Here is an 18130-nt window from a genome sequence, read left to right on the forward strand (position 1 = left end):
GTCACCAGAGGTCGGTCGGCGTCTTTAATTCCCTGTACACCTTATTTGTGGCAGTATTATGTAATGACAATGCAAGTTGCTCCCTCTCCGGAGCTCAACGTTTGTTTTTAGTATCCTTTTCCAATTGACTGAAAATTGATATCGAAAATGTACTACACAGTAAGGATTGGACTCTTTAATCTTTCCTGTTAATAGGCCTACCTTTGATAACTATAAACCAACACCAGAGAACTACAGGCTGACCCATGTGAACTTTTTCAAACCACTTCTCTCCTAATGGACCCTCTCCCATTTATCACGAATCAATGTAAAAGACATGGTTTGGAGTGGTATACCTGAACCCTAAAAAATGTGCCTGATCCGACAAAAACACATTTCAGTGTATCCTCGCTAATTCAGACATCAAACACTCCAGTTACACGTTTGCTCATCTGATTCAGTTTTCATAGAGCTTACGATTTCCTCATCTGACAAACATCTACGACAACTTTCTGTCTCAAAGTGGTAGTATTCATTCCTAATTTCTTGGGTGTCTGAGATTTTGATTGGGCTGCACCATTGACACTTCCTCATATGAACTCTTGGCTATGTCACGATGAAAATCAGAAGCAGGTTCTTTATCCGCAAAAGAGTGTACATTTGGCATATTATTACGTTGGCCGTCTTGAGCATCTTTCTGTGCAGTTGTCACTAGTAATAGAACGTATAAATGTGTCACAGTCTACAGGTATGATAGTCCAGCATTGTTGCAGTCTTTGAAGTAGTTGGCTTCTTAACTAATCACCTGCTAATAATCTGTATTTGGCACCTCCATTAGCGCAAGGCAAGAGTTCATGAAAGTCGTGGAATGAGGTTTTATTTCACACCAGGGTAAGCAAAAACATTTTTAAGGTGTATTAAAAACAGTGAATGAATGTATTGTTTTGGAATTAATATAACAAACATGATTAAATGGAGGCATTACAAGAACTAAGTATTACCGGCAGTAATAATCAACAGTCCCCCTGAAAATCAGAACATATTTGGGTAGTAAAAACACAACTGTTCCGGGACTCTTCTGAAGGTAACCTGGTACTGGTTTAAAAAAAGAATAATAAAGTACAGAGGTAGTTTTGTGCCAACCCACAAAATGGGTGTTAGATGTGTAAAAAAATATATATTTCCAGAACTTTCTTATATCCTAGATATAGGACACACTTCAATCTTATTGATTCTATATTTTTTTTACTGTCTGTTTTTCCACTTATAAATGTGGTACTTAATGTGTTTCTATGTGCTATAGTAGTAAAGCCCAGATTCAAAATGTTACCATATAAATACAGTACCAGTCAACAGTTTGGACTCACCGACTACACACCATTCAAGGGTTTTCTTGATTTTTTAAAACTATTTTCTACATTGTAGAATAATAGTGAAGACATCAAAACTATGAAATAACACATATGGAATCATGTAGTAACCAAAAAAGTGTTAACAAATCAAAATATATTTTATATTTGAGATTCTTCAAAGTAGCCACCCTTTGCCTCGATGACAGCTTTGCACACTCTTGGCATTCTCTCAACCAGCTTCATGATGTAGTCACCTGGAATGCTTTTCAATTAACAGGTGTGCCTTGTTCAAGGTTAATTTGTGGAACTTATTTCCTTCTTAGTGCGTTTGGACCAATCAGTTGTGTTGTGACGAGGTAGGGGTGGTATACAGAAGATATCCCTATTTGGTAAAAGACCAAATCCATATTACGGCAAGAATAGGTCAAATAAGCAAAGAGAAATGACAGTCCATCATTACTTTAAGACATGAAGGTCAGTCAATGTGGAAAACTTCAAGAACTTTTAATGTTTCTTCAAGTGCAGTCACAAAAGCCATCAAGCACAATGATGAAACTGGCTCTCATGAGGACCACCACAGGAAAGGAAGATCCAGAGTTACCTCTGGTGCAGAGGATAAGTTAGTTACCAGCCTCAGAAATTGCAGCCCAAATAAATGCTTCACAGAGTTCAAGTTACAGAGACATCTCAACATCATCTGTTCAGAGGAGACTGTGTGAATCAGGCCTTCATGGTTGAATTGCTGCAAAGAAACCACTACTAAAGGACACCAATAAGAAGGAGAGACTTGCTTGGGCCAAGAAACACGAGCAATGGACATTAGACCAGTGAAAATCTGTCCTTTGATCTGATGAGTCCAAATGTGAGATTTTTGGTTCCAACCACCGTGTCTTTGTGAGACGCAGAGTAGGTGAACAGATAATCTCTGCATGTGTGGTTCCCACCGTGAAGCATGGAGGAGGTGGTGTGGCGGTGCATTGCTGGTGACAGTCAATGTTTTATTTAGAATTCAAGGCACACTTAACCAGCATGACTACCACAGCATTCTGCAGTGATACACCATCACACCTGGTTTGCACTTAGTCCCACTTGTATTTATTTTTCAACAGGACAATGACCCAACACACCTCCAGGCTGTGTAAGGGCTATTTGACCAAGAAGGAGAGTGGTGGAGTGCTGCATCAGATGACCTGGCCTCCACAATCACCCAACCTCAACCCAATTGAGATGGTTTGGGATGAGTTGGACCGCAGAGTGAAGGAAAAGCAGACAACAAGTGCTCAGCATATGTGGGAACTCCTTCAAGACTGTTGGAAAAGCATTTCAGGTGAAGCTGTTTGAGAGAATGCCATAAGTGTGCAAAGCTGTCATCAAGGCAAAAGGTTGAAGAATCTCAAATATATTTGAATTTGTTGTAACACTTTTTTTTTTTTGGTTACTACATGATTCCGTGTGTTATTTCATTGTTTTGTCTTCACTATTTATTCTACAATGTAGAAAATAGTACAAATAAATAACCCTTGAATGAGTAGGTGTTTAAAACTTTGCACTTACTGTGTATCAAATATTAAACACTGAAATAAAAGATCCCCAAAATCTTATTTCTCTCTAATTTTGTGCACAAATGTGTTTACATCCCTGTTAGTGAGCATTTCTCTTTGCCAAGATAATCCATCCACCTGACAGGTGTGGCATATCAATAAACTGATTAAACAGCATGATCATTACACAGGTGCACCTTGTGCTGGGGATAATAAAAGGCCACTAAAATGTGCAGTTTTGTCAACACAATGCCACAGTTGTCTCAAGTTGAGGGAGTGTGCAATTGGCATGCTGACTGTAGGAATGTCCACCAGAGCTTTTGCATGTTAATTTCTCTACCATAAGCCGCCTCCAACATTTTAGAGAATTTGGCAGTACGTCCAACCAGCCTCACAACCGCAGACCACGTGTAACTACGCCAGTCCAGGACCTCCACATCTGGCTTCTTCACCTGCAGGATCATTTGAGACCAGCCACCTGACAAAACTGAGGAGTATTTGTCTGTAATATAGCCCTTGTGGGGAAAAAACAATAATTCTGATTAGCTGGGCCTGGCTCCCCAGTGGGTGGGCCTAAGCCCATCCATGGCTGTGCCCCTGCCCAGTAATATGAATTCCATAGATTCGGGCCTAATGAATTTATTTCAATTGACTGATTTCCTTATATGAACTCAGTAAAACCATTCAAATTGTTGCATTTATATTTTTGTTTAGTATATATATTCCCAGAGATGAAAAAAAGCAAAACTCCAAAGACAGGGTTTCAGTCCAAAATATGTATTAAATTAATCACTTGCATTACTTTAACAAGCACAATTTACAGTCAAAAATAGGACACGGTCCATTAGTGCCTTAGAAAGTCATTTCCAGTACTTTACTTGTCCAACAAGGGGGACAGTTAAGAGTTCAGTCAGGTCTGGTCTAGCTTGAGTGCCAGTCTGTTTGCACTATTATGCCCACTTCCTTGTCACTCATTGTCATGGCAAACAGCTTGGGATTGACAATGAGCAATGGAGATGGAAAGAGCACAACCAGATATGGGTCCAGCTCTGGTCACCTTATTTAGACATTAAAAAGTGTACAAGACTCCATGTTAGACCACCATACAGTAAGAGAGGCATGAGAAGCTAGATCCACAGAAATATGAAGACAAGTCTATTGGTGGACTGCTATGTGCTGTGGCGACAGAGAACAAAGCCTTGTAAACACACTTGTGGCTGAAATGTTTATAGAAACAAAATGTGTCCAAGTCTCAAGGCTGATGTTAGTTGTATCTCTAACCCAGCAGAGAAGCTATACAGCGTGATCAGAGTGAAAGCCAAGGGCTGTAATGCTGAAGGGGGCTTTCCTGTCCAGAACACTTCCTCAAAAAAGGTTTTAGAACCGAGGACCACTTTCAGCCAGCCTGGTAAAGTTCTGTCTGTACATTAGCAAACAGAACCCAGCTAGTTCTGTTCAGAACTCCTCTGAGAAGAAATCACTTCAACAAATCCTTCAAAATGCCCCTCTAAACCAAGCAAGAACGTTAAGATGTCACAATGGAATCACAGTTATCCAAACAGACAACAGTATTCCCACGGAAGACATTGCTCAGTAAAACCGTACTTGGGGAAAATGTTGGCGGGAACTCAAAACGTGTTCCATATTATTTTTACAAAATGCAATTAATAAACTCCCCCAAAAAAAAAAAAATATGAAACGTAATCAAGAATGGGTTAAGATCTCACTTAAGCTAGACTATGGGGTCAGAAGCAAACATTTAGTACTGATTTTAAATATTAAACCTGGCGAATCATCTTCTATAGACAAATGCATCATCATGTTGAACAGACAAGTGATTTTTACAAGACTGTCAACAGGTAATCAATATATAATATAAATGAACCAATTAGACATTTATGTAAACTATCTAATGAATAAACCTGGTTAGGAAGCGGAGTTCCATCTACACAGTCATCCATTTAGTTGCATATGTTACTGTTAAACATGTTCTCTATCTGAGGAGGAGGAGGAGGAGGAAGAGGGATAAACGTGTTGTTTTCTATCTGAGGAGGAGGAGGAGGAAGAGGGATAAACGTGTTGTTTTCTATCTGAGGAGGAGGAGGAGGAAGAGGGATAAACGTGTTGTTTTCTATCTGAGGAGGAGGAGGAGGAAGAGGGATAAACGTGTTGTTTTCTATCTGAGGAGGAGGAGGAAGAGGGATAAACGTGTTGTTTTCTATCTGAGGAGGAGGAGGAAGAGGGATAAACGTGTTGTTTTCTATCTGAGGAGGAGGAGGAGGAAGAGGGATAAACGTGTTGTTTTCTATCTGAGGAGGAGGAGGAAGAGGGATAAACGTGTTGTTTTCTATCTGAGGAGGAGGAGGAAGAGGGATAAACGTGTTGTTTTCTATCGGAGGAGGAGGGGAGGAGGAAGAGGGATAAACGTGTTGTTTTCTATCTGAGGAGGAGGAGGAAGAGGGATAAACGTGTTGTTTTCTATCTGAGGAGGAGGAGGAAGAGGGATAAACGTGTTGTTTTCTATCTGAGGAGGAGGAGGAAGAGGGATAAACGTGTTGTTTTCTATCTGAGGAGGAGGAGGAAGAGGGATAAACGTGTTGTTTTCTATCTGAGGAGGAGGAGGAAGAGGGATAAACGTGTTGTTTTCTATCGGAGGAGGAGGGGGAGGAAGAGGGATAAACGTGTTGTTTTCTATCTGAGGAGGAGGAGGAAGAGGGATAAACGTGTTGTTTTCTATCTGAGGAGGAGGAGGAAGAGGGATAAACGTGTTGTTTTCTATCTGAGGAGGAAGAGGGATAAACGTGTTGTTTTCTATCTGAGGAGGAGGAGGAAGAGGGATAAACGTGTTGTTTTCTATCTGAGGAGGAGGAGGAAGAGGGATAAACGTGTTGTTTTCTATCTGAGGAGGAGGAGGAGGAGGATAAACGTGTTGTTTTCTATCTGAGGAGGAGGAGGAAGAGGAATAAACGTGTTGTTTTCTATCTGAGGGGAGGAGGAGGAGGAATAAACGTGTTGTTTTCTATCTGAGGAGGAGGAGGGGGGAGGGGGAAGAGGGATAAACGTGTTGTTTTCTATCTGAGGAGGAGGAGGGGCGAGTAGGAAGAGGGATAAACGTGTTGTTTTCTATCTGAGGAGGAGGAAGAGGGATAAATGTGTTGTTTTCTATCTGAGGAGTAGGAGGGGGAGGAGGAAGAGGGATAAACGTGTTGTTTTCTATCTGAGGGGCGAGGAGGAAGAGGGATAAACGTGTTGTTTTCTATCTGAGGAGGGGCGAGGGATAAACGTGTTGTTTTCTATCTGAGGAGGAGGAGGGACGAGGAGGAAGAGGGATAAACGTGTTGTTTTCTATCTGAGGAGGAGGAGGGGCGAGGAGGAAGAGGGATAAACGTGTTGTTCTCTATCTGAGGAGGAGGAGGAAGAGGGATAAACGTGTTGTTTTCTATCTGAGGAGGAGGAGGAAGAGGGATAAACGTGTTGTTTTCTATCTGAGGAGGAGGAGGAAGAGGGATAAACGTGTTGTTTTCTATCTGAGGAGGAGGAGGAAGAGGGATAAACGTGTTGTTTTCTATCTGAGGAGGAGGAGGAAGAGGGATAAACATGTTGTTTTCTATCTGAGGAGGAGGAGGAAGAGGGATAAACATGTTGTTTTCTATCTGAGGAGGAGGAGGAAGAGGGATAAACGTGTTGTTTTCTATCTGAGGAGGAGGAGGAAGAGGGATAAACGTGTTGTTTTCTATCTGAGGAGGAGGAGGAAGAGGGATAAACGTGTTGTTTTCTATCTGAGGAGGAGGAGGGGGAGGAAGAGGGATAAACGTGTTGTTTTCTATCGGAGGAGGAGGGGAGGAGGAAGAGGGATAAACGTGTTGTTTTCTATCGGAGGAGGAGGGGAGGAGGAAGAGGGATAAACGTGCTGTTTTCTATCTGAGGAGGAGGAGGAAGAGGGATAAACGGGTTGTTTTCTATCTGAGGAGGAGGAGGGGCGAGTAGGAAGAGGGCTAAACGTGTTGTTTTCTATCGGAGGAGGAGGAGGAAGAGGGATAAACGTGTTGTTTTCTATCGGAGGAGGAGGGGAGGAGGAAGAGGGATAAACGTGTTGTTTTCTATCGGAGGAGGAGGGGAGGAGGAAGAGGGATAAACGTGTTGTTTTCTATCTGAGGAGGAGGAGGGGAGGAAGAGGGATAAACGTGTTGTTTTCTATCTGAGGAGGAGGAGGGGAGGAGGAAGAGGGATAAACGTGTTGTTTTCTATCTGAGGAGGAGGAGGGGAGGAGGAAGAGGGATAAACGTGTTGTTTTCTATCTGAGGAGGAGGAGGAAGAGGGATAAACGTGTTGATCTTTTTCTTTTTTCCAAAAACAAATTGAGAATTGGAGGTATGGGTCACCAATAAATCGTTTTCTGTTCCCAGGAAATCACAAGTCTATTTCAACCCTCCTGGAAAGTTGAACACTGCAAGGACGTTGGAATGTTGACCACTAAAAGCCCAGGGAGATGTCTCTCGGATGTCACAACGGAGAGGGAAGGACAGAGCTATGCACCGTACTGGACCATGGAGAAGTTCTTCATGATGCTGTCCACAGCTATCCCAGCCTCCTGTATGTTGTACCTGGAGAACACACAGGAAAAAAATCCTTTGACTAATAAAGTTGCAGTAGAACACAATAAAATCAGGAATGGGCAATTATGGTAAAGCTTCCAACAATATTTTCCGGTAAACATCTTGTCAATGTTTTTGATATATTATCTAATCACAAACAGTGAAGATGAAAGAAATGGGTGCGCCAATTTACATCACCACTTCGGAATGTGAACTCCTAGCATGACGGACATAACATTGATATCTAATATGAGTATGGATGCAAATTTCAGTCAATTTTGTTGCCGACTAACCAACCCCCATTAACCGGTTAAATAGGAAATACTATGAACAGACTTTTTTCCAATAAGAGATTCAAAAACATCTCACAGTATTGAACATGCAGCTACTGGAATGAGGCAGAGAATAGAATACATCATTTGCAAACATTTGCCAAAATGCAATTTTTTTATTTTAAGTCAGTTAAGAACAAATTCCTATTTACAATGACTGCCTACACCGGCCAAACCCTAACCCGGACTGGGCCAATTGTGCCCTATGAGGCTCCCAATCACAGCCGGTTGTGATACAGCCTGGATTCGAACCAGGGTCTGCAGTGACGCCTCTAGCGCTGAGAAGCGGTGCCTTAGACCGCTGCATTACTCGGGAGACCCAAATATATCCAGCGACACTGGTTCTGAACGAAGAGATAGTAAGGTAGGTAGTTGGTTCTGAAGGAGTAGAGGTGGTAAGGTAGATAGTTGGTTCTGAACGAAGAGATAGTAAGGTAGGTAGTTGGTTCTGAAGGAGTAGAGGTGGTAAGGTAGGTAGTTGTTTCTGAAGGAGTAGAGGTGGTAAGGTAGGTAGTTGGTTCTGAAGGTAGGTAGTTGGTTCTGAAGGTAGGTAGTTGGTTCTGAAGGTAGAGATGGTTCTGAAGGTAGAGATGGTTCTGAAGGTAGAGGTGGTAAGGTAGGTAGTTGGTTCTGAAGGAGTAGAGGTGGTAAGGTAGGTAGTTGGTTCTGAAGGTAGGTAGTTGGTTCTGAAGGTAGAGATGGTAAGGTAGGTAGTTGGTTCTGAAGGTAAGTAGTTGGTTCTGAAGGTAGAGATGGTAAGGTAGGTAGTTGGTTCTGAAGGTAGGTAGTTGGTTCTGAAGGTAGGTAGTTGGTTCTGAAGGTAGAGATGGTAAGGTAGGTAGTTGGTTCTGAAGGTAGGTAGTTGGTTCTGAAGGTAGAGATGGTAAGGTAGGTAGTTGGTTCTAAAGGTAGGTAGTTGGTTCTAAAGGTAGAGATGGTACACTACCGTTCAATTTGAGGGGGGAAAAAAAGACACCTGATGCCGTTTCAGAGACAGATTAACTTATCCATTAGCAACTTTGAAAGAGAGAAAATGTAAATATTCAAGAACTAGGATGGTTTCAAATCAAATTTGATTTGTCTCACACATGGTTAGCAGATGTTAATGCGAGTGTAGCGAAATGCTTGTGCTTCTAGTTCCGACAGTGCAGTAATAACCAACTAAGTCATCTAACAATTCCCCAACAACTACCTGATACACACACATCTAAAGGGGTGAATGAGAACATGTACATAAATGTATGTGGATGAGTGATGGCCGAGCAGCGTAGGCAAGGTGCAGTAGATGGTATAAAATACAGTATATACACGTGATATGAGTAATGTAGGGTATGAAAACATTATTCAAGTGGCATTATTTAGAGTCATTGGTTTAAAGTGACTAGTGATCCATTTATTAAAGTGGCCAGTGATTGGGTCTCCATGTAGGCAGCAGACTCCCTGAGTTAGTGATGGCTATTTAACAGTCTGAGGGCCTTGAGATAGAAGCTGTTTTTCAGTCTCTCGGTCCCAGCTTTGATGCACCTGTACTGACCTCGCCTTCTGGATGATAGCGGGGTGAACAGGCAGTGGTTCGGGTGGTTGTTGTCCTTGATGATCTTTCTGGCCTTCCTGTAACATCGGGTGGTGTAGGTGTCCTGGAGGGCAGGTAGTTTGCCCCCGGTGACATCGGGTGGTGTAGGTGTCCTGGAGGGCAGGTAGTTTGCCCCTGGTGATGCGTTGTGCAGACCTCACTACCCTCTGGAGAGCCTTGTGGTTGTGCGTGGTGCAGTTGCCGTACCAGGCGGTGATACAGCCCTACAGGATGCTCTCAATTGTGCATCTGTAAAACTTTGTCAGGGTTTTAGGTGCTAAGGCAAATGTCTTCAGCCTCTTGAGGTTGAAGAGGCGATGTTGCACCTTCACCACATGTTTATGTGGGTGGACCAATTCAGTTTGTCTGTGATGTGTACGCCCAGGAATTTAAATCTTTCCACCTTCTCCACTGCTGTCCCATCAATGTGGATAGGGGGGTGCTCCCTCCGCTGTTTCCTGAAGTCCTCTCCTTTGTTTTGTTGATGTTGAGTGAGAGGTTGTTTTCCTGAAACCACACTCCGAGTGCCCTCACCTCCTCCCTGTAGGCTGTCTCATTGTTGTTGGTGGTAATCAGGACAACTACGGTTGTGTCGTCTGCAAACTTGATGATTGAGTTGGAGGCGTGCGTGGCCACGCAGTCGTAAGTGAACATGGAGTACAGGAGAGGGCTGAGAATGCATCCCTGTGGGGCCCCAGTGTTGTGGATCAGCGAAGTGGAGATGTATTTTCCTACCTTCACCACCTGGGGGCAGCCCGTCAGTAAGTCCAGGACCCAATTGCACAGGGTGGGGTTGAGACCCAGGGCCTCCAGCTTAATGATGAGCTTGGAGGGTACTGTGGTGTTGAATGCTGAGCTTGTCCAGATGGGAGAGGGCAGTGTGATGGTGAAGTGGGTCTACTGGTGTCAGGTAGGGTGGAGGTGATATGATCCTTGACTAGTCTCTCAAAGCACTTCATGATGACAGAAGTGAGTGATTTCGTTCATTTAGTTCAGTTACCTTTGCCTTCTTGGGTACAGGAACAATGGTGGCCATTTTGAAGCATGTGGGGACAACAGACTGGGATAGGGAGAGATTGAATATGTCCGTAAATACACCAGCCAGCTGGTCTGCGTATGCTTTGAGGATGCCATCTAGGCATTGCGAGGGTTAACACATTTGAATGTTTTACTCACATCAGCCACAGAGAAGGGGGGGGGGGGGTGCAGTCCTTGTTAGCGGGCCGCAACAGTGCCACTGTATTATCCCCAAAGTGGGAAAATGTGTTCAGTTTGTCTGGAAGCGTCGTGACGTCTGTGTCAGTGACTTGGTTAGATTTTTATTTTTTTTTTAAAATTATGTTTACGTAATTTCCTGTAGACCCTGCCACATACGTCTCGAGGGAATAACTACACAGTTTATATTCAGACATATTCCCAGACCTCTTTCCATGGTTAAATGTGGTGGATCGTGCTTTCAAGTTTTGCGAATGCCGCCATCCATCCACGGTTTAGGTAGGTTTTAAATCACAGTGGGTACAACGTCTCCTATGCACTTCCTTTTAAATTCACTCCCCGAGTATAGGTCGATGTTGTTCTCTGAGGAACATGTATGTCCCAGTCCGCGTGATCAAAACAATCTTGAAGCGTGGCTTCCGATTGGTCAGACCAGCATTGAATGGTTCTCGTCACTGGTACCTCCTGTTTAAGTTTCTGCCTATAAGACGGAAGGAGCAAGATGGAGTTGTGGTCAGATTTGCTGAAGGGACAGCGGGGGAGGGATTTGTATGCATCACGGAAGTTAGAGTAGCAGTGGTCGAGTGTATTACCCCCCGCGCGTAGTGCAATCAATATGCTGATAGAATTTAGGAGCCTTGTTCTCACATTTTCTTCGTTAAAATCCCCAGCTACAATAAATGCAGCCTCAGGATATATGGTTTCCAGTTTGCAGTCCAGTGAAGTTCCTTGATGGCCGGCTTGCTGTCTGCTTGAGGGAGAATGTACACAGCTCGTCCGTTATCGTCACAGAATTCTCTTGGTGGGTAAAATGGCCGGCACTCGATTGTAAGGAATTCTAGATCGGGTGAGCAGAAGGATTTGAGTTCCTGTACGTTGTTAGGATTACACCAAGTGTATTAAACCAAGTTACATTGATTATGATAGTGCTTTTGGCTTCTGGACAAATAAAGAAAGTTGATATGAAAACCAGTCGAACAGGAGAGAAAGGCTGTGAAACTTATGTTGCTAGTTTAGCTATAGTTAGCTGCTTCGTGTTGCTCCCCTTTCTCCCAACACTGATCCCTGTGTGTCCGAGTCTCCACTTCACACAGACATTATGATGAAGAGGTCTTATGTAAACTATCTGACTAGAGTCGGCCATTAGTTGGTAAGAAAGCTACGTTCTAACTATCTGACTAGAGACATAGCCATTTGTTGGTAAGAAAGCTACGTTCTAACTATTTGACTAGAGACATTAGTTGATGTAAGAAAGCTACAGTGAGGGGGAAAATAGTATTTGATCCCCTGCTGATTTTGTACGTTTGCCCACTGACAAAGAAATGATCAGTCTATAATTTTAATGGTAGGTTTATTTGAACAGTGAGAGACAGAATTACAACAACAACAAAAAAAATCGAGAAAAACACATGTCAAAAATGTTATAAATTGATTTGCATTTTAAATGAGGGAAATTAGTATTTGACCCCCTCTCAATCAGAAAGATTTCTGGCTCCCAGGTGTCTTTTATACAGGTAACGAGCTGAGATTAGGAGCACACTCTTAAAGGGAGTGCTCCTAATCTCAGTTTGTTACCTGTATAAAAAGACACCTGTCCACAGAATCAATCAATCAATCAATCAGATCCCAAACTCTCCACCATGGCCAAGACCAAAGAGCTCTCCAAGGATGTCAGGGACAAGATTGTAGACCTACACAAGGCTGGAATGGGCTACAAGACCATCACCAAGCAGCTTGGTGAGAAGGTGACAACAGTTGGTGCGATTATTCGCAAATGGAAGAAACACAAAAGAACTGTCAATCTCCCTCGGCCTGAGGCTCAATGCAATATCTCTCCTCGTGGAGTTGCAATGATCATGAGAACGGTGAGGAATCAGCCCAGAACTACATGGGAGGATCTTGTCAATGATCTCAAGGCAGCTGGGACCATAGTCACCAAGAAAACAATTGGTAAACACACTACGCAGTGAAGGGCTGAAATCCTCCAGCGCCCGCAGGGTCCCCCTGCTCAAGAAAGCACATATACATGCCCGTCTGAAGTTTGCCAATGAACATATGAATGATTAAGAGGACGACTGGGTGAAAGTGTTGTGGTCAGATGAGACCAAAATGGAGCTCTTTGGCATCAACTCAACTCGCCGTGTTTGGAGGAGGAGGAATGCTGCCTATGACCCCAAGAACACCATCCCCACCGTCAAACATGGAGGTGGAAACATTATGCTTTGGGTGTATTTTTCTGCTGAGGGGACAGGACAACACCCCATCAAAGGGACGATGGACGGGGCCATGTCCCGTCAAATCTTGGGTGAGAACTTCCTTCCCTCAGCCAGGGCATTGAAATGGGTTGTGGATGGGTATTTCAGCATGACAATGACCCAAAACACACGGCCAAGGCAACAAAGGAGTGGCTCAAGAAGAAGCACATTAAGGTCCTGGAGTGGCCTAGCCAGTCTCCAGACCTTAATCCCATAGATAATCTGTGGAGGGAGCTGAAGGTTTGAGGAGTGGCTCAAGAAGAAGCACATTAAGGTCCTGGAGTGGCCTAGCCAGTCTCCAGACCTTATTCCCATAGAAAATCTGTGGAGGGAGCTGAAGGTTTGAGGAGTGGCTCAAGAAGAAGCACATTAAGGTCCTGGAGTGGCCTAGCCAGTCTCCAGACCTTAATCCCATAGAACATCTGTGGAGGGAGCTGAAGGTTTGAGGAGTGGCTCAAGAAGAAGCACATTAAGGTCCTGGAGTGGCCTAGCCAGTCTCCAGACCTTAATCCCATAGAAAATCTGTGGAGGGGAGTGGCCTAGCCAGTCTCCAGTGGAGGGAGCTGAAGGTTCGAGTTGCCAAACGTCAGCCTCGAAACCTTAATGACTTGGAGAAGATCTGCAAAGAGGAGTGGGACAAAATCCCTCCTGAGATGTGTGCAAACCTGGTGGCCAGCTACAAGAAACGTCTGACCTCTGTGATTGCCAACAAGGGTTTTGCCACAAAGTACTAAATCATGTTTTGCAGAGGGGTCAAATACTTATTTCCCTCATTAAAATGCAAATCAATTTATAACATTTTTGACCTGTGTTTTTCTGGATGTTGTTGTTATTCTGTCTCTCACTGTTCAAATAAACCATTAAACTGATAGACAGATCATTTCTGTCAGTGGGCAAACATACAAAATCAGCAGGGGATCAAATACTATTTTCCCCCTCACTATACGTTCTAACTATCTGACTAGAGACATGAGTTGATGTAAGAAAGCTACGTTCTAACTATCTGACTAGAGACATAGCCATGAGTTGATGTAAGAAAGCTACGTTCTAACTATCTGACTAGAGACATAGCCATGAGTTGATGTAAGAAAGCTACATTCTAACTATCTGACTAGAGACATAGCCATGAGTTGATGTAAGAAAGCTACGTTCTAACTATCTGACTAGAGACATAGCCATGAGTTGATGTAAGAAAGCTACATTCTAACTATCTGACTAGAGACATAGCCATGAGTTGATGTAAGAAAGCTACATTCTAACTATCTGACTAGAGACATAGCCATGAGTTGATGTAAGAAAGCTACATTCTAACTATTTGACTAGAGACGCAACACATGAAGCAACACTAGAGTGTGTGCATAAGGTAGTAGTTTTGGAATTGTTAGCTAGATTACTTGTTGGTTATCACTGCATTGTCGGAACTAGAAGCACAAGCATTTCGCTACACTCGCATTAACATCTGCTAACCATGTGTATGTGACAAATACAATTTGATTTGATTTGATTTAGAGAGAAATACACATTAGACCTCCCCCTGCAGCACTATAACCAGGCCGTACCAGTCAGCAGTGGAGACAGTGTAGTAGACAGGTGGTCTGATGGCTGAGCGGTCACTGAAGGAGGAGATGTCCCCCAGACCAGCAGCCCCCATGTTGTTAAAGACCAGCCAGTCTCCAGGGCTGAGCTCAGGCAGCAGGCAGTGGTCTACCAGCTGGTCTAGGCTGTCACATGATGGACCCCACAGGCTGCTGGAGAACATTGGCTCCTCAGCCCTCGACCCCCTCTGTGGAAGGAGAGGTTAAGATTACACACACGGTCTTTGAACAGGTGAGGCATATCAAACTATGTGTTCAGCAAATGATAGAGACTCCACTCACTGTCATCTACGGAGGCTTCTAGACCCACTGTCATCTACAGAGGCTTCTAGACCCACTGTCATCTACGGAGGCTTCTAGACCCACTGTCATCTACGGAGGCTTCTAGACCCACTGTCATCTACGCTTCTAGACCCACTGTCATCTACGGAGGCTTCTAGACCCACTGTCATCTACGGAGGCTTCTAGACCCACTGTCATCTACGGAGGCTTCTAGACCCACTGTCATCTACGGAGGCTTCTAGACCCACTGTCATCTACGGAGGCTTCTAGACCCACTGTCATCTACGGAGGCTTCTAGACCCACTGTCATCTTCTAGACGGAGGCTTCTAGACCCACTGTCATCTACGGAGGCTTCTAGACCCACTGTCATCTACGGAGGCTTCTAGACCCATCTGTCATCATCTACGGAGGCTTCTAGACCCACTGTCATCTACGGAGGCTTCTAGACCCACTGTCATCTACGGAGGCTTCTAGACCCACTGTCATCTACGGAGGCTTCTAGACCCACTGTCATCTACGGAGGCTTCTAGACCCACTGTCATCTACGGAGGCTTCTAGACCCACTGTCATCTACGGAGGCTTCTAGACCCACTGTCATCTACGGAGGCTTCTAGACCCACTGTCATCTACGGAGGCTTCTAGACCCACTGTCATCTACGGAGGCTTCTAGACCCACTGTCATCTACGGAGGCTTCTAGACCCACTGTCATCTACGGAGGCTTCTAGACCCACTGTCATCTACGGAGGCTTCTAGACCCACTGTCATCTACGGAGGCTTCTAGACCCACTGTCATCTACGGAGGCTTCTAGACCCACTGTCATCTACGTCATCATCTACGGAGGCTTCTAGACCCACTGTCATCTACGGAGGCTTCTAGACCCACTGTCATCTACGGAGGCTTCTAGACCCACTGTCACTGTCTTCTAGACCCACTGTCATCTACGAGGCTTCTAGACCCACTGTCATCTAGGCTTCTAGAGGTCATCTACGGAGGCTCTAGACCCACTGTCATCTACGGAGGCTTCTAGACCCACTGTCATCTACGGAGGCTTCTAGACCCACTGTCATCCCAGGCTTCTGTCCACTGTCATCTACGGAGGCTTCTAGACCCACTGTCATCTACGGAGGCTTCTAGACCCACTGTCATCTACGGAGGCTTCTAGACCCACTGTCATCTACGGAGGCTTCTAGACCCACTGTCATCTACGGAGGCTTCTAGACCCACTGTCATCTACGGAGGCTTCTAGACCCACTGTCATCTACGGAGGCTTCTAGACCCACTGTCATCTACGGAGGCTTCTTAACCTGTCATCTACGAGGCTTCATCTACGGAGGCTTCTAGACCCACTGTCATCTTCTAGTCATCTGTCATCTACGAGGCTTCTAGACCCACTGTCATCTACGGAGGCTTCTAGACCCACTGTCATCTACGGAGGCTTCTAGACCCACTGTCATCTACGGAGGCTTCTAGACCCACTGTCATCTACGGAGGCTTCTAGACCCACTGTCATCTACGGAGGCTTCTAGACCCACTGTCATCTACGGAGGCTTCTAGACCCACTGTCATCTACGGAGGCTTCTAGACCCACTGTCATCTACGGAGGCTTCTAGACCCACTGTCATCTACGGAGGCTTCTAGACCCACTGTCATCTACGGAGGCTTCTAGACCCTGTCATCTACGGAGGCTTCTAGACCCACTGTCATCTACGGAGGCTTCTAGACCCACTGTCATCTACGGAGGCTTCTAGACCCACTGTCATCTACGGAGGCTTCTAGACCCACTGTCATCTACGGAGGCTTCTAGACCCACTGTCATCTACGAGGCTTCTAGACCCACTGTCATCTACGGAGGCTTCTAGACCCACTGTCATCTACGGAGGCTTCTAGACCCACTGTCATCTACGGAGACCCACTGTCATCTACAGAGGCTTCTAGACCCACTGTCATCTACGGAGGCTTCTAGACCCACTGTCATCTACGAGGCTTCTAGACCCACTGTCATCTACAGAGGCTTCTAGACCCACTGTCATCTACGGAGGCTTCTAGACCCACTGTCATCTACGGAGGCTTCTAGACCCACTGTCATCTACGAGGCTTCTAGACCCACTGTCATCTACGGAGGCTTCTAGACCCACTGTCATCTACGGAGGCTTCTAGACCCACTGTCATCTACTTCTTGACCCACTGAGGCTTCTAGACCCACTGTCATCTACGGAGGCTTCTTCTAGACCCACTGTCATCTACGGAGGCTTCTAGACCCACTGTCATCTACGGAGGCTTCTAGACCCACTGTCATCTACGGAGGCTTCTAGACCCACTGTCATCTATTCTAGACCCACTGTCATCTACGTCATCTACGGAGGCTTCTAGACCCACTGTCATCTTCTAGACCCACTGTCATCTACGGAGGCTTCTAGACCCACTGTCATCTACATTCTAGACCCACTGTCATCTACGAGGCTTCTAGACCCACTGTCATCTACGGAGGCTTCTAGACCCACTGTCATCTACGAGGCTTCTAGACCCACTGTCATCTACGGAGGCTTCTAGACCCACTGTCATCTACGGAGGCTTCTAGACCCACTGTCATCTACGGAGGCTTCTAGACCCACTGTCATCTACGGAGGCTTCTAGACCCACTGTCATCTACGGAGGCTTCTAGACCCACTGTCATCTACGGAGGACCCACTGTCATCTACGGAGGCTTCCCCACTGTCATCTACGGAGGCTTCTAGACCCACTGTCATCTACGGAGGCTTCTAGACCCACTGTCATCTACGGAGGTCATCTACAGAGGCTTCTAGACCCACTGTCATCTACGGAGGCTTCATCTAGACCCACTGTCATCTACGGAGGCTTCTAGACCCACTGTCATCTGTTCTAGACCCACTGTCATCTACGGAGGCTTCTAGACCCACTGTCATCTACGGAGGCTTCTAGACCCACTGTCATCTACGGAGGCTTCTAGACCCACTGTCATCTACGGAGGCTTCTAGACCCACTGTCATCTACGGAGGCTTCTAGACCCACTGTCATCTACGGAGGCTTCTAGACCCACTGTCATCTACGGAGGCTTCTAGACCCACTGTCATCTACGGAGGCTTCTAGACCCACTGTCATCTACGGAGGCTTCTAGACCCACTGTCATCTACAGAGGCTTCTAGACCCACTGTCATCTGTCATCATCTACAGAGGCTTCTAGACCCACTGTCATCTACAGAGGCTTCTAGACCCACTGTCATCTACAGAGGCTTCTAGACCCACTGTCATCTACAGAGGCTTCTAGGCCCACTGTCATCTACAGAGGCTTCTAGACCCACTGTCATCTACAGAGGCTTCTAGACCCACTGTCATCTACGGAGGCTTCTAGACCCACTGTCATCTACGGAGGCTTCTAGACCCACTGTC

General features: G+C 45.2%; 1 protein-coding gene across 2 annotated transcripts in view; it reads right to left on the reverse strand.

The window, feature by feature from the left end:
- Positions 1-3633: 3633 nt before the first annotated feature.
- Positions 3634-18130, reverse strand: part of azin1b (antizyme inhibitor 1b) — a 38539-nt gene continuing 24042 nt past the window's right edge. For both annotated transcript variants that reach the window (XM_065020106.1, XM_065020107.1), the window contains exons 11-12: positions 14402-14625; positions 3634-7476 (exon numbers count right to left, since the gene is read on the reverse strand). In XM_065020106.1, coding sequence (XP_064876178.1) covers positions 7401-7476; positions 14402-14625 — 300 coding nt within the window. In that variant the 3' untranslated portion in view covers positions 3634-7400. The remainder of the gene's footprint in view (positions 7477-14401; positions 14626-18130) is intronic.

The sequence above is a fragment of the Oncorhynchus nerka genome, linkage group LG7 (genome assembly GCF_034236695.1).
Source record: "Oncorhynchus nerka isolate Pitt River linkage group LG7, Oner_Uvic_2.0, whole genome shotgun sequence".
NCBI classification, from domain to species: domain Eukaryota; kingdom Metazoa; phylum Chordata; class Actinopteri; order Salmoniformes; family Salmonidae; genus Oncorhynchus; species Oncorhynchus nerka.